The 14,526-nt window shown below is 39.6% G+C and overlaps 1 protein-coding gene across 5 annotated transcripts in view; it reads right to left on the bottom strand.

The window, feature by feature from the left end:
• CCDC88A (coiled-coil domain containing 88A) overlaps positions 1-9,842 on the bottom strand; it is a 113,800-nt gene extending 103,958 nt beyond the window's left edge. The window contains exons 1-2 of one of the 5 annotated variants that reach the window (XM_043917982.1): positions 8,916-9,842; positions 8,719-8,819 (exon numbers count right to left, since the gene is read on the bottom strand). In XM_043917982.1, the coding sequence (XP_043773917.1) occupies positions 8,719-8,819; positions 8,916-8,978 (164 nt within the window). In that variant the 5' untranslated portion in view covers positions 8,979-9,842. The remainder of the gene's footprint in view (positions 1-8,718; positions 8,820-8,915) is intronic. The other 4 variants (XM_043917983.1, XM_043917981.1, XM_043917985.1 and 1 more) reach the window with 4 other exon arrangements.
• Between the last annotated feature and the right edge of the window lie 4,684 nt (positions 9,843-14,526).

The following is a 14,526-nucleotide window of genomic DNA, read 5'->3' as shown; positions in this document are numbered from 1 at the left end:
CATTCCAAAATAAAATTATTTTCCACACTTCCCCTCCCCTTAACTTTTCATAATGCCTTACTTACAAAAGGCACTACCACTATCATCCATTCTTTTTTTTAAAAAATGTCTATCTATATAGCTGCATCGGGTCTTATTATGGCATGTAGACTTAGTTGCATATGAGATCTTGGATCCCTGGGTCAAACCCACATTCCCTGCACTGCAAGATGAATTCTTAACACAGGACCACCAGGGAAGCCCCTCTACCATCCATTCTCCACCCAAGCAAAAAGCTTGATAATCATCTTAAAACACATCCCTTTCTCATTCTCCACACCAAATTGGCAGCCCAGTCCCATCACGTCAGCATTCTCTCTCTACCATATCATTTCTACATCAACATGGTTTCTATCTCTGTTCTGGCCTCAGACTCAGTCCTTCTAAAATGCAAATGCTATCTGCTTAATTACTCCAATGTTCTTTAGTTTATATTAATGCTTTTCAAGATGGAGTAGTGAGTGACACATTTTAAAGAAACAAATTATCAAGAATCTCTGAGGATCTGTCCATAGACATCCTAAGAGTCCAAGGCACCTGTCTGAAAAAAGTCGCTTAAGAAACTAATTTTAAATCTATGATTAAAAAAAAAAAAAAAGAAACTTTCAATAGGGAATTACTACTGCAAAAGAAATGTTTTATTATTACCACTTGAAAAATAATTTAAATTACTGACACGAAAACAAAAATGTTAGAATTTCTAAAGATTCCCAAGAATACCTGTGGACCCAGTTAAAGAAACACTAGTTATGATGGCTAATTATATATGTTAACTTGGCTGGAACACACAGTGCCCAGATATTTGGTCAAATATTATTCTGCATGTTTTGTGAAGGTGTTTTCTGGACAAGATTAACACTTTAAGTCAACCGATTTTAAGTAGAGCAGATTATCCTCCATAATGTGGATGGGCACTGTCCAACCATTTGAAGACCTTAATGGAAGAAACAGAACTTTCTGCTATAAAATTGCCTTTGAACTCAGTGCATTTCTTCCCTGAGTTCACGCAGGCCCATTCCATTAGATTTCAGACTAAGCCGCCACAATCTCCTGAGCCAATTCTTTAAAATAAATCTATTAACACATCTCTTTCTCTCTCTCCACACACATGTACACACATACACATACAGACACATTCACACAGATACAGTCTTGTCAATTCCATTTCTCTGGAGAGGACCTGAACAAATATTCATCTCTTCAGGAAAAAACTCCATCTTCTCAATGCGGTTTCTTAAGGACAGCTTGCCACTCTCACCTCTTCAAATTCATTTCCCATGTGCAAGAAGCATACAATCTCTGCTCTGGCCACATAAAATATCCTACAGTTCCCCAATTCCACCATTTTTAGTCACATTTTCATGTTTCTTTTGTTATTTTCTTTACTTAAAACATCCTCCCTCCTACTGCCACTATTTGTGACTTCTATTCACTTGACTGCTCCTACTCAATGTAAATTATTACATTTCTGTGCCAACACACTACCAAGAACATAATCCCACTACATAGCACGTATGCCACACTGCAATTTGTTTACATGTCGCCTCCGTTACTAGTGGGCAAAAGACTTATCTTACTCAGCATCACATCCCAAACACCTATCAGATAGTTTGTAATATAGACTTTGCTATTAAATGAATGAACTGATCTCTGAATGAACCATCCCTTTTATCCTTCTGACTAAGTACTATATTTATAGATCCTGGTTAAAGAGGTCTCTGTCCAGAGTGGCACTCTGGCCTTCCTCAGGACATGCCCCTCACCACTGGGCAAGAAGTCCATGAAAACAAGAGGACAAACCCCTACACTACCACTTCTTGATGACACTCTACTTATCTGGAACTGTGGAATTTATTATTAAAATACCTCAAATCCAATTTCAGCACCTGCACAGGCCTCTTTTCCCATCTGCTCTGAGGATGTGTTCAATGCTACAGATGTGTACATCCTTGGGCCAAGGAGTAGCTGTTTGGAAGAGGGAGTACAAGAGCCTGGACCTCAGGTACAAGCAAGATGTCCACAGGCATGCACAGAAGACCTCTTTGTGGTGCCAGAGTCAGGGATGGTGACAGGAGGTTGGGATTCACCTCTTCAGATACAAAACTGTGAGTTTATGAATTCTAAATTCCACAAGTTATTAATTCGAATTTTTACTGTTGGGCTGTGGACAAAAAATCTCAGTATGTTGAACATCAACAAGAAAGTTACTAGAACGCAAACTGAAGGATCTATATATTCTAATACCATACAAAACCACCAACTATGACTTGTTCTTACCACCTCACTGCAGCAAGACATAACATAGGTGGGGAAAAGCTCCAATAAAGGTAACTGAAATAAATAAAGGGACGGAGGGAAACAAAAGCAAGGAGAAACAGAAGCCAAACTAAAGGGCTTCCCTGGTGACTCAGTGGTAAAGAATTGGGGAAGCACGACTACTGAGCCTGTGCTCAAGAGCCCAGGAACTGCGACCACTGAAGCTGGCATGCCCTAGTCTGTGCTCTGCCAGAAGAGAAACCACTGTAGTAAGCAGTCCATGCACCACAACTAAAGACTAGCCCCCACTCTCCACAGCTCAAGAAAAACCAGTGCAGCGATGAAGACCTAGCATAGCCAAAAACAATTTTTTTTTTTTTAATTTAGGGGAAAAAGGGAGACAAACTAAAAAGTAAAACAAAATTGTACAACACTAAAACTAGAGAGGGTTCTCAAAATTTTGAAAATTAATAAAATTACAAAACGTGCATTCATTCCCTTGACATTTACTGAAAACTTAGATGTACCAATCTATGCTACATACTGGTGATACATGCCAGGCACGATGCTAAACGCTGGTGATTTGTAACACTAAATCTCCAGCCTCCAAACGCTAACTCTCTAGTAGTAACAACAATTTAACAATTTAGTAAAGGTAGCTGAGGAATCATACAGGAGAGGGCAATTAGCTCTGCCAAGGGGCTTCTCAGCGTGTTAAAAGGATGAGTAGGAATTTGCTGGCACAAAAAAGGGGGCGGGGGAGGAAGGGAAGTCTAGAAGACAGTTATTATTATAATAGAAATAAAAGATTTCAGTAGCTAACATTGACTGAGCACTCGCTATATGCTAAGCATTGTGCACAAGCCATCCTATTTGATTCTCATAATAACACTATGATTCTCTTTTTATGCTGTTTATAAATGAGAAAACTGAGAAGTTAAGGGACATGACACCAATAGAGATCATACAAAACCGAGCTGTGAAATATCATGACTTGTTTGAGGAAACATGAACAGGCAGGCATGGTGACAGGAAACCAAGTCCATCTGATGCAAAGCCCAAATTCCCTCCACTTTACCATACAGCCTCTCTGTTATTCATTGATTCAAGATAAGTGTATCAAGAACCTACTGTGTATCAAGCACTGTGTTAGGAACAAAGATATAAAAGATATAGTCTTTGGTACCAAGACACACACAGGTTAGTCAGTAGAGTCTAGCATACCAAAAACTGCTATCACCAAGGTATATATAGGGTCCTACGGAAGCACAAGGAGTGCTAAGCCTCAGATGGGTCAGGGAATGGCTGCAAAGTTAAAGAAAGCATTAGTAAGGAGGCGGAGAGTGTTCTAAGGAAGGGAAATGTGTATCAAGAGGCACAGAGACATATGAGAACACAGCTTGTCTTTGGGAACTCTAAGTCTGCTCAGTCTCAGGTTATGAACTGAGGACCGGTACTATACAAAGATGAAAACAGAGAATCAGGCAGCAGCCAGATCTCAAAGGAGTCTAGACATTCAAGTAATATGTTCACTCTGAAGGCAGGAGGAGGCTGCTGAGCCATCTTAAAAGAGAGGAGTAACATGATAAAATCTGCTTGTTGAAAAATTTCCCATGATTACAGATGAGGAGACAACTTGAAGGGGGGCAAGCCAAAGGTAAGAAAACCAGTCAGGGGCTATTTCATTAACCCGAGTCAGGGACACATCTGAGAAACACTGGGGAGGTAAATCAAAAACCAGGTAGTAAGACAGCAACTCTGACTATATCACAAGTGTGTTCTTAAAGAAGTCAAAACAAAAACAAAGCTGAACAAAAACCATATGAGAGACCATACCAAAGTTCAGAGTCAATGTCATACTTGGTAAGAAAACATGCATTTTATTAGACATTTGACGGTTACTTAGTCATGAAGTTAGCACAGTGCAGTTTTGAATCTTAATCTAGTAAAATGAAGGAAGATTTCTCAGTCAACTTCCTCTATTAAATGCCTTCTTTAGGTATACTTCATGAAGCTGTTTCTCGGGAAATACGTAAGCAGAAGTTGGATGACCATGTGTCATGTAAGAATGATTTTCATGGTAGATGATTTCTAAAATCCCATCAAATTCAAGATTTCTAAAAGAAGAAATGCCATAAACAAGTATATCATAATTACTACATAATGCAAGAACAGATTTCTGTAGGGGTCTATCTAATGGGGTTGAATCACAGAATTTCCAAATATGGTTTTGATACTATTAACAACTTTTCAGTACTTAAAACCCTAACATAACCATATTTTCAACTGCTTAGGTAGTATGACTAAAATTATGAAATCAACTACAATGTCACAAATACCTTAAAAATTCACAGCAAGTAATATCCTAAATTGGTTGCAAAACGGCATGACATCTCAAACAGGAAAACGATTATTTCCACTTCACTGTCACCAAGCCCTATGTCTGATAACTAGCACTGAAGAAAAAAGATTTCATCTGGTTGAAGTAGGAAAATGCCCTGCAGCATGCAGAAGAGCTGGCCATCATTACAGATCTCTAAATAGCTTCCTCTTCCCATTAGTTAGAGGACTGATGCCTTGTCACAGGCTCTTACAGAGATTCTTTGATTCAACGAGCTACTCAATGAAATTCAGGATTCATCTCTGAATACAGTGAATCCCAAATCAGTGAACAGACTCCGAAACTATAAGGCAGAGTCATAAACTAGAATGCAGAGGTCCACTCTTTACTTTCAAATTCTGGGTCAAAAATGGCAAATCCAGAAGTCACTAAATTAATTAATATTCTTACTCTTTAGATGAAAAAAAATTCTACCATAAGGATCCTATAACAAAATTCTGTCACATCTGCAAGGCGGGAATACAAGACAGGTTTTAAGTATATAAACAGATTTTCACATCTGGCCGAGATGAAATTAAAGGAACCAAATTTACCCTCCTGCCTGAAACAACTGAGGGGGATCAGGAAGGACACAAAACACACGAAGCACTTTTCGAAACAATGGACATCAGGCAACAAAGAACAGTAGATCCTTCATAGATGGGAAACATACAAAATGAGCCCTACCTTTGTACCAGTTTATTGCCTTGAAAGAGTTTCTAGGCCACAGAACAGGAATGGGGAACGGAGGCAGAGCACAGTGGTCTCCCTGAATCCAGGAGACAGAACTTAGTCTGGGGACAGCAAGGTGACCTTCATATACACAGCAGAGCACCTAAGAGAGAGCTGCTCAGAAAGATCCAGAGATCTGCACAGAGTATCCCTCAAGTCTTTAGCTGAGTACTTATCAGTACATATGTGTGAAGAAAACCATCCACGGACAGTGAAAGAACCACCAAAAAGGATTAGAGGGAACACCACCCAGAGCACACAGAAGTCCAGGAACAGTTCCCGTTCCCACCGCCAGAGTACTCAAAAGGGTTTTGCCTCAACAGTACAACAAAGCAAAGTGGTACTGCCTAACACAACTTAAAAGCAAGATCTGAAAAGACCACTGTTTCCAAGTAACTTCACTGCATTCCAAAACAAAGCTCAAAAATATTTTTAATTAGATGCAAAAAAAAATCCTGCACCCAACAACAAAGTAAAATTTCAAATGTCTGGCATCTAATAAAAAATTACCAGGTATGCAAAAAGCAAGGAAGCACAATCCAGAGTGAGAAGAAAAATCAATCAAAACCAACCAAGAAACAGCACAGACAGTATTAGAAGACATGAACATTACGCCAGTTATTACTGTATTCTCTATGTTCAAGAAGCTACAGAAAAGACAAAACATGAAATCTATAGACATGGAAGATATAAAAAAGATTGAATTTTTAGAGATGGAACTACAGTATCTAGAATGAAAAACACACTGGATGGGAATAACAGCAGATTAAACATCACAGAAAAAAAGGATTAATGAATTTAGCAAGATTATCCAAAGTGAAACAGAGAAAAAGACTGAAAAGAAAATTGAATGGTGTATCAACAAACATCAAGTAGCCTGATATACATGTAACTGGGCTTCCAAGAGGAGGAAAGAGAGCAAAGAAAAGACATATATACATATATATTTAAGAAATAATGTCCAGATTTTTTCCAAATTTGATAAAAACTATAAAACCACAGATCCAAGAAGCTCAATGAACTCCAAGCACAAGAAATGTGACAAAAGAAAAAGAATCCATATGCTGCATTTACAAACGGTTCTCACCCACAAATTCTATAACCAAACTTAATCTAGAAATTATTTTTAGGTTAACTTACTAGGTACAATTTCAACTGACAATTTAATATAATAAATCAAAAGTTAATTTGAGCAAAGTGCTCAGTAGAAATCTTAATGATTTCAAAATTAGCAAAATATAGCTTTTAAAACAATGTGTATTTTGTTGCCCTATTAGGTAAATAATTAGGTAATAAATTACAATAAATTTGTGTTGATCTCATAAGACACTTTTTAAAAAACTAAAACATGTCTTCCTTTTTTCCTTAATTTTATTTTCCTTTAATTTACACAGGTCATTCAGAACAGAATTAGGACACTGAAAAAACTTTTAAAGAAACTAAAAGGTGGAATTAAAAACAGAAGCAGATTTGAGGTTTGGAATGGAGCTAGCCTTCCCAAAAAAACAACCTGGCAACCACTATTTTGGAACACCATTACTTTCAAAATATACACACACATATATATTTTAAGTATAAAACTGTACCCAAAGTGGAAACAAGCTAAAGTGTCTGTTTTTAGCACCTCAGCTAACTATTCTGGCTTCAAAAAAAAAATGTACTAAATATTTTTTGGAAAAAGAATCATTCAAATAAAAACCATTAAAGGGGAAAACTAATGTATTTTCCTATATTTATGAGCACACCTTTTTTTTAGGGCCCAACATACAAACTCAAAATCTTCTGTCTAAAAACAAATAAGAAAAGAGACATAGGGGAACAAGTTCTGAGTATCTACTGTAATGGCTACCCTTCCTGTCATTTGTGTTCCCTAAAATAGAAGTTGGTTTAATTATTCTACCATTTTGCTTGGGAAATAGAGGGACATTTCCAAAATTAAAGATACTTCCTTGGGAAAGCTGCCCCAAATATATTTATTATCCCTGGAAATAATTAAGGTCCACATTCCCTTTTCCTTTCTTAAGAGAAAAGAAATACATTTCAGATAACATATTTCTTTGGGTGCCTATACAAAAAAAACACAACACTTTTGGAAATATGTAGTAGTATAATACGTTGCTGTAGGATCAACACATATGAAAAAGAGCACAAAAGTCTCTTTGAGCATACAGACTACAAGACTCTGAGGACACAGACTGAAGTTACAAGTGGAACAGTTATTTATGGATTTCACTATACCTTCTTTTAAGTAGAAAAATCTAAAGAAAAAACTAATACCAAAAATATACAGAATTGATCATTTTTACGTTAGGGTATTAGTCTATTAACAGTAGACTTATTCCCTGGTAACATTTACTAATAATGCACTAAATTCCCACATATGTAACACAAAGAATATCTTAAAATGGAAAGTTTCAAACGACTCTTGTAGTATTCAAGAGAAATAAGGCTAATACACAATTTTGAGCACAGCTGTAACACCCAGTACACTGATGTGCTAAGAATGCACCTAATGCTACAATACCTATGATAAAAACAGTTTTTATTTCATTGATCCAGCTACCAATGTGGTTTCAATATTCAACTGCCACCTCGAAAACACTTTTCTACTTAAAGCCAACATTATAAACATAAAAGACAAAGATCTGCCTACTAAATTATTAGCTAGTTGTCATCAAGATTTCAATCACCTGCATTTCAAAACAAGCTCTAAGAACACCTTAAAATGATTCCCCAAATATGAATCAAATAATTCACACAATCATCTAATCAGACTTTAGTTATTATATGCATTTAAATTACTTCCTACAGCAACAGTCTTCACCAATCAGAACTGCTGTTTGAAATTCTTTTCTCTGAAATCTGTTATTACTTCACCAGTTTGAAAATTTGAGCCATTTATTTTTAGACACAAAGGTTAATAAGAAACATTCTGTACCAAATGCACATAACTTTACAGTAAACGCTTCACCCCCCAACCCCCCACCTCAGGAAACTATTCTAATTCACCTCCTCATTTTACCAAATTATCAAAAAGGACACAATGTGGTTTGGATTTCAGCACTGAAGACAGTAAGTGACAATACATGATTTGCAGAATGAAAAATTAAAAGTTTCACAATTTTAACAGGTAAAATTACTGGCTTGTGATAAATGGGGTTGGCATGTAAGATTATCACCTTTCAAGGTGAAGTTCTTAAACCACCTGAATTTTTCTGACCAAAGATCTTAAAACATAGTCTCTAAGTTCACAGTATGCAATTTGAAAAAAAAAAAAAAAGCTGCCTAGAAAGAAAAAACAGAGCACTTACATTTGAAGCATGACTTGGTTCAAGAATACCCCATCCACCAAAGCCACATATTCATCCAGGTTGGTCCCATTTCCTGCAGCCAGAGGTCCAAACGTTTTAACCTAGAACAGAATGATCATTACGACACGAACGCCCACCTCCATCTCTGCAGCCACAAATAATGCAGCAAAATATGCAACAAATAACACCCCACTTACCCAAGTGACCAAGGGGCTGGTCATGAACTGCTCCAGAAGGGGAGTAAAAACCTCGTTCTCCATTTTACAGAGAATGTACTTGGAAAAAAAAAAAAAAGGAACTACCACAAAAAAACGCCTAGAGAATTGGTCACTAAACGTTGAAGAAGTAAGTAGAAATCAATGAAAGTCCATTTTGGCACGGGAAGAAAATCCCATCGTGGAGGGGAGAAAAACTCTCCCTCCTCAAAAAACACCCTAGAGGGAAACGAATCGAAATCCCGAGAAGTGGCTTCGACAGCAGCCACGAGCGGCAGCCTGCGCTGGAAATGTCTGTACCGGGCGAGGAGGGGCAGAGAAAAGGCATCTGGAGGAGGAGGAAGGGAGAAGGGGCTGGAGCAGCAAGACAAAAAGCCCGTCAAGGTTGCCCAGCTCCTGGAGGAGCCAGAACAGCGAGGCTGCCCCCAACGAACTAATCCCACCGTGGGCTAAATGAAATCCCACGTTAGAAACCACGTTAAGGGTTCCGAGCGGCCGCCAGGCTAGACCTGTGTTCCGCTCAACACGTTCCACCCACCAGTGGGCATGGAGCAGCTTTGACCCGCGGAGCTTTCCCTGCCTGCAGCCCCTCACCAACGACAGGCAGCGCTCGCTCCTTCCCCCCGAGCACACACCATCTCTCAGCCGCCTTCGAGCCTCGCCGCCTGCCCCCTTCCCCTCCCGGGGTGTGGGGGCTTGAATGAGTGTCTCTAACCCCCCAGGTTCCCGAGCCCCGCCAGCCTTTTCAGTGCGCCTCTGGGAAGCCCTGGCACAAAATCACCGCCGCGCTCCAGCCTCTTCCTCCGCCCTCTCTAGAGGAGCCGGAGTAACGGCCTCAGAACCGCAGTGCCGCATCACACCCCGCTCCTCGCCGCTCAACTAGCGCCTCCAGCCAGCCGTCAAAGGGAGCGTGCAGCTCCCTCCGCGGCCATATCCTTCCGCCGACTCCCCGCCCCTCCCGCGCCGCAAGCCTCTGGATTGTGGGAGAAGAAAACCGCTGCATGAGCGCGCTCCCGAGTACGCGCGACCCCGGGCCGGCCCCGCCGCCGCCCAGATCCTAGCGGCGGGCGCGGCGTGGACGCGCGCTAGCTGCAGCTGCTGCGGTGGCCGGCTCCTCGCTCGCGCCCAGGATGGTTGCCAGGGCCTGGGGGGCGGGGATGGGGAAGGGAGAGGAAGGGGTCGGTCTGCTCGCTTGCTCATGCCTAATTATGGTTTATTTCCTCCCTGAGTGCTTTCTTTGATGTGTGAAGGAAAGAGAACGAAATCCCTCTCTTCTAAACATGAGGGATGCAGACGGCCTTTTTCGGACAGTTTGATCTGTTGAGCGTGCTTTCGCCCGCAAAACGGAGTAGGAAAACTCACTGCAGTAAATAGCAAAGAAGGGACTTGAGCCGCAAACTTGTTTGTTTTTGGGGTTTTTTCCTCTTTTTGCTTCTTCTTTAAAAAATCCAGTCCATGAAAGCATGCATGCTCTTCAAAGTTGCACGTGAATATAGTAGGGTTTTAAATAACCAAAGCTGCCTTTCAACATGCTGGTATTTTCTAACTGGAGCAAACGTGATTCAGACATTGTTGTTTGACTATTTGGTGATTGAAAAAAATCCAAACAAAAATCAAGAGCTACTAAGAGGAAACATTTGGAAGTCATCCAAGTTGGGTGACAAATAACCAGATTACATATTTGTCATAAAGCTTAATGCTGTGCACGACTGGAACCATCAAAGTAATTTTAACAGTTCCCCCACAAAATCAAATGTTATTCCTCTTCATTTTGTAGGAAAATAAGGCTTTTCCCTGGGACAAAATGGCATGCAAAAACATTTTTTTAAGAAAATATAGTATTATAGTTCTTCAATGTGTGTTTACATTTACATAAATATTTACTTTGAGTACTTACATGATATTTTTAATTAGCAGCAAAAATGTTTTTGTCATAACACTGAATTAAGAACAGCACAATTTCTTATTTAGGTTGTTGAGAGCCTGGGTTCTAGAGTCTTCTGCCGAATTCAAATCCAGGCTGTAATACTTACCAGCTGTGTAAGCCTAGGCAAGTCTCTGAACCTCTCTGCACTTTACTTTCTTCACGTGTTAAACAGGGTTAACTTAATACAGCTAAATGGCAACCTAGAGTAAGGGTTTTATGCATATTACTGGTAGTGTTTTCATTATTATTCCTCTCAAATTAAGAATCTTGAGGGAAAAAATGAAATGTAACCTGCCTTACTTCAGTTGCAGGAGAAAGAATCTTGCTTTGGAGAGCAGAGAAATGCACTTCCCAAATTATCTTAATTAAAATTAGGATGCATTCATGTGGCACTTTGCTAAGTGATATACAGAGTAGAATCTTGCATTGCCCTGGCCAGTACACAAGCTCTGGGTCATCCCGGTTGTTAGCAGTCTTTTCCCTTTGCTCTTGATGACTCTTTCTTAATCACAATCCTTTATTTGGAAACACAGACCAAGAGTGAACAGGCACCAAGAAGGAAGAATTGCCCTGTGCCTAACTTGTCCACTCTTCTTTGTAATCTCTCAGAAGCCTGGCTAAAAACAACATGGAAGTGTTCATGCCTGTACTGTGGTTTGTGTTAAGACAGACCAACCTGCTTCATTCATAAAGGAAAACACCATGAAGTTTAACACCAGTGTTGAGTTAAGGGCATTTTGGATGGTAATGACTGAAGGTTAGCACAGAAGTTGAAAATTAAGATAGAATTGTTTATCCTCTTTACAGTTAGTACCTAGCCCTCATAGAAATCTGGATTCCCCTTTAGAACCAGATGGCCCCAGATGCTTCCTGGTCTGTCTTTAGGTTTAACACACACACACACACACACACACACACATACACACACACACACACACACACACACACACACAACAAAGAAACATGAGGAGTTAATTGTAAAAGCAGGAAGCTTTAGACCAGACGGAGGTCTGGAGTAACTTATTTGAAAACCTACCAATTCACAATTCTCTAGTTTAACAGCAGCCTTAGAAATGCTTTATAATATCTCAAGAGTACAATCAGGAAACTTCTCTGTCTGGCAAAAGAGGATTGCACATTATATACAACTTAATGGTCTTTGAATTGCAACATCCTGTAAGAATAAATCCAAAAGTTCTCCCTATCCTCCTTTCACTTAGGAAGAGATTTCTCAAGATTTCTTCATGGTATTTTTTTTGTGTGTGTGTGCTTTGTAACTATGTGTCCTGAATTCATTCCCTCTTAGAACATTAAATCCCCAGGAAAGGACTTCGGAAAAATCATATCCATCTGGCTAGGGTCTAAAGCTCCACCATCTTCTAATCAGAAATTAAATGATTGGAATGGACTAGGATCAATTTAGGAATCACTAGAGAAAGAGTCTTTCTGTGTATTATAATTGAGGCTTCCCCTGCAGGTTACACATACATAACACGACCTGTGTACTAAAAGCACCCATGTTTACTTCCATCTTGATTTACACTACAGGAAGTGATAAACTCACTCGGAACCAGGCTCCTTGGTGACAAATATTTGCAAAGCTAATCACATCCATAAGCTAGTATAATAAATGACGTAAATACAGTAGCAGAATGGCACTGTTGTTTAGAATAGCTGAAAATGAAAATAACCCAAATGTCCATTGGCTGATAATGAATAAATTAAATGTGGTATATCTATAAAATGGAGTATTATTTGGCAATAAAAAACAATGACATATTAACACATGCTACAGTATGGATGAACCTTGAAAACATTATGCTAAGCTAAAGAAGTCTGTCACAAAGGCCTGTCACATATTGTATGATACCATTTATATGAAATGTCCAGAAGAAACAAGTGTATAGAGACAGAAAGTAGATTTGTGTTTGTTTAGGTCTGGGGTGGTTGGGAGGAAATGGGATTCATGATTTAGGGGTGTGGGTTTCTTTTTGAGAAAATACTCAGTGACTATTGTGATGGATACACAATACTGTGAATATACAATAATCACTGAATTGGACACCTAAAATGGCTGAATTTTCAATTAGTTCTTAAAAAAAGGAATGGCATCATTGCTTCATGAATATTTAAAAAGAAATGCCAGGTCATCAAGAAATCCAATCTCTCAAAGATTTCTCAAAAGGGTCTCTAAGTCCTCTTGATGTAAAGAGTAAGATTTTAAATTCACCTTAGAATATAGAAGATATATGTTTTAATTATCAAGCATAGTTTTAAGAGAAACATAATACGATGACAAAGAGAAGGTATTTTACCTAATTTCTTTGAGCATCTATTTCCTCAGCTGTAAAATGGGATAGTGGTTTCATTCCCTAAGGACATCTAATTAGTGCACTTGTAGTTCTGTTCTATATCTCAAATGGGCAGAGGAAAGTAAAGTTGGAAGAGATGACAGAGCAGAGAAAGGAATCCTCTTCTTAGCCTGGTCATCAGTAAGGTGAAAGTCACTCACTCATGTTCGACTCTTTGTGACCTCATGAACTATACAGTCTGTGGAATTCTCCAGGCCAGAATACTGGAGTGGGTAGCCTTTCCCTTCTCCAGGGGATCTTCCCAACCCAGGTATCGAACCCAGGTCTCCCACATTGCAGATGCGTTCTTTACCAGCTGAGCCACAAGGGACGCCCTTTCTACAATGATTCCTCTCAAATGCCCTAATGCTGTATTCTGAACAAGGTGAACCATCACAAATTCATCATTACATTCCACGCTTGTTGTTGTTCAGTCATGTCTGACTCTGCAACTCCATGGACTACAGCTCGCCAGGCTTCCCTGTCCTTCACCATCTCCCAGAGCTTGCTCAAACTCATGTCCATCTAGTCGGTGATGCCATCCAACCATCTCACCCTCTGTTGTCCCATTCTCCTCCTGCCTTCAATCTTTCCCAGCATCAGGGTCTTTTCCAGTGAGTCAGCTCTTCGTATCAGGTGGCCACAAGTATTGGAGCTTCAGCATCAGTCTTTCCAATGAATATTCAGGATTGATTTCCTTTAGGATTGACTGGTTTGATCTCCTTGCAGGCCAAGGGACTCTCAAGAGTCTTCTCCAACTTTACAGTTGGGAAGTATCAGTTCTTCGGTGCTCAGCCTTCTTTATGGTCAAACTCTCATATCCATACGTAACTACTGCAAAAACCATAGCTTTGACTATATGGGCTTTTGTTGGCAAAGTAATGTCTCTACTTTTTGATATGCCATCTACGTTTGTCATAGCTTTTCTTCCAAGGTGCATCTTTTAGTTCCACATGACCATCCCCTGAAATGCTCATTTCTCATTTCTAACAAAATGAATTCCCAACCTTCAGGATTCCAGGGTCATTTTCTCCGAAGCATTCCTCTTCCACAGGATAAGTGGTGCCTGCAGATGATCTGATCTCCACTTGTTTCTATAATATACCCTGAATGGCATGTATTTGCTGACATGTTCTTCTGGATAGATGGGGAAATCCTGAAGAGTGACCTCATTTTATTAATCTGTGTATCCCTGGCATTTAGCACTGTGCCCTGTTCTTATGGGAACTCTTGGTCAGTGTGTTAGAGTCTTCCTTCAACCATGGTGACCAGTTTAAATTCCTGACAATTGCCAAGAGATCACAGATGAGCAACT

Source organism: Cervus elaphus, chromosome 11 (assembly GCF_910594005.1).
Source record: "Cervus elaphus chromosome 11, mCerEla1.1, whole genome shotgun sequence".
Taxonomy (NCBI): Eukaryota; Metazoa; Chordata; class Mammalia; order Artiodactyla; family Cervidae; genus Cervus; species Cervus elaphus.
The sequence above is the reverse complement of the archived record's forward strand: the minus strand, read 5'-3'. Positions and strand labels throughout refer to the sequence as shown.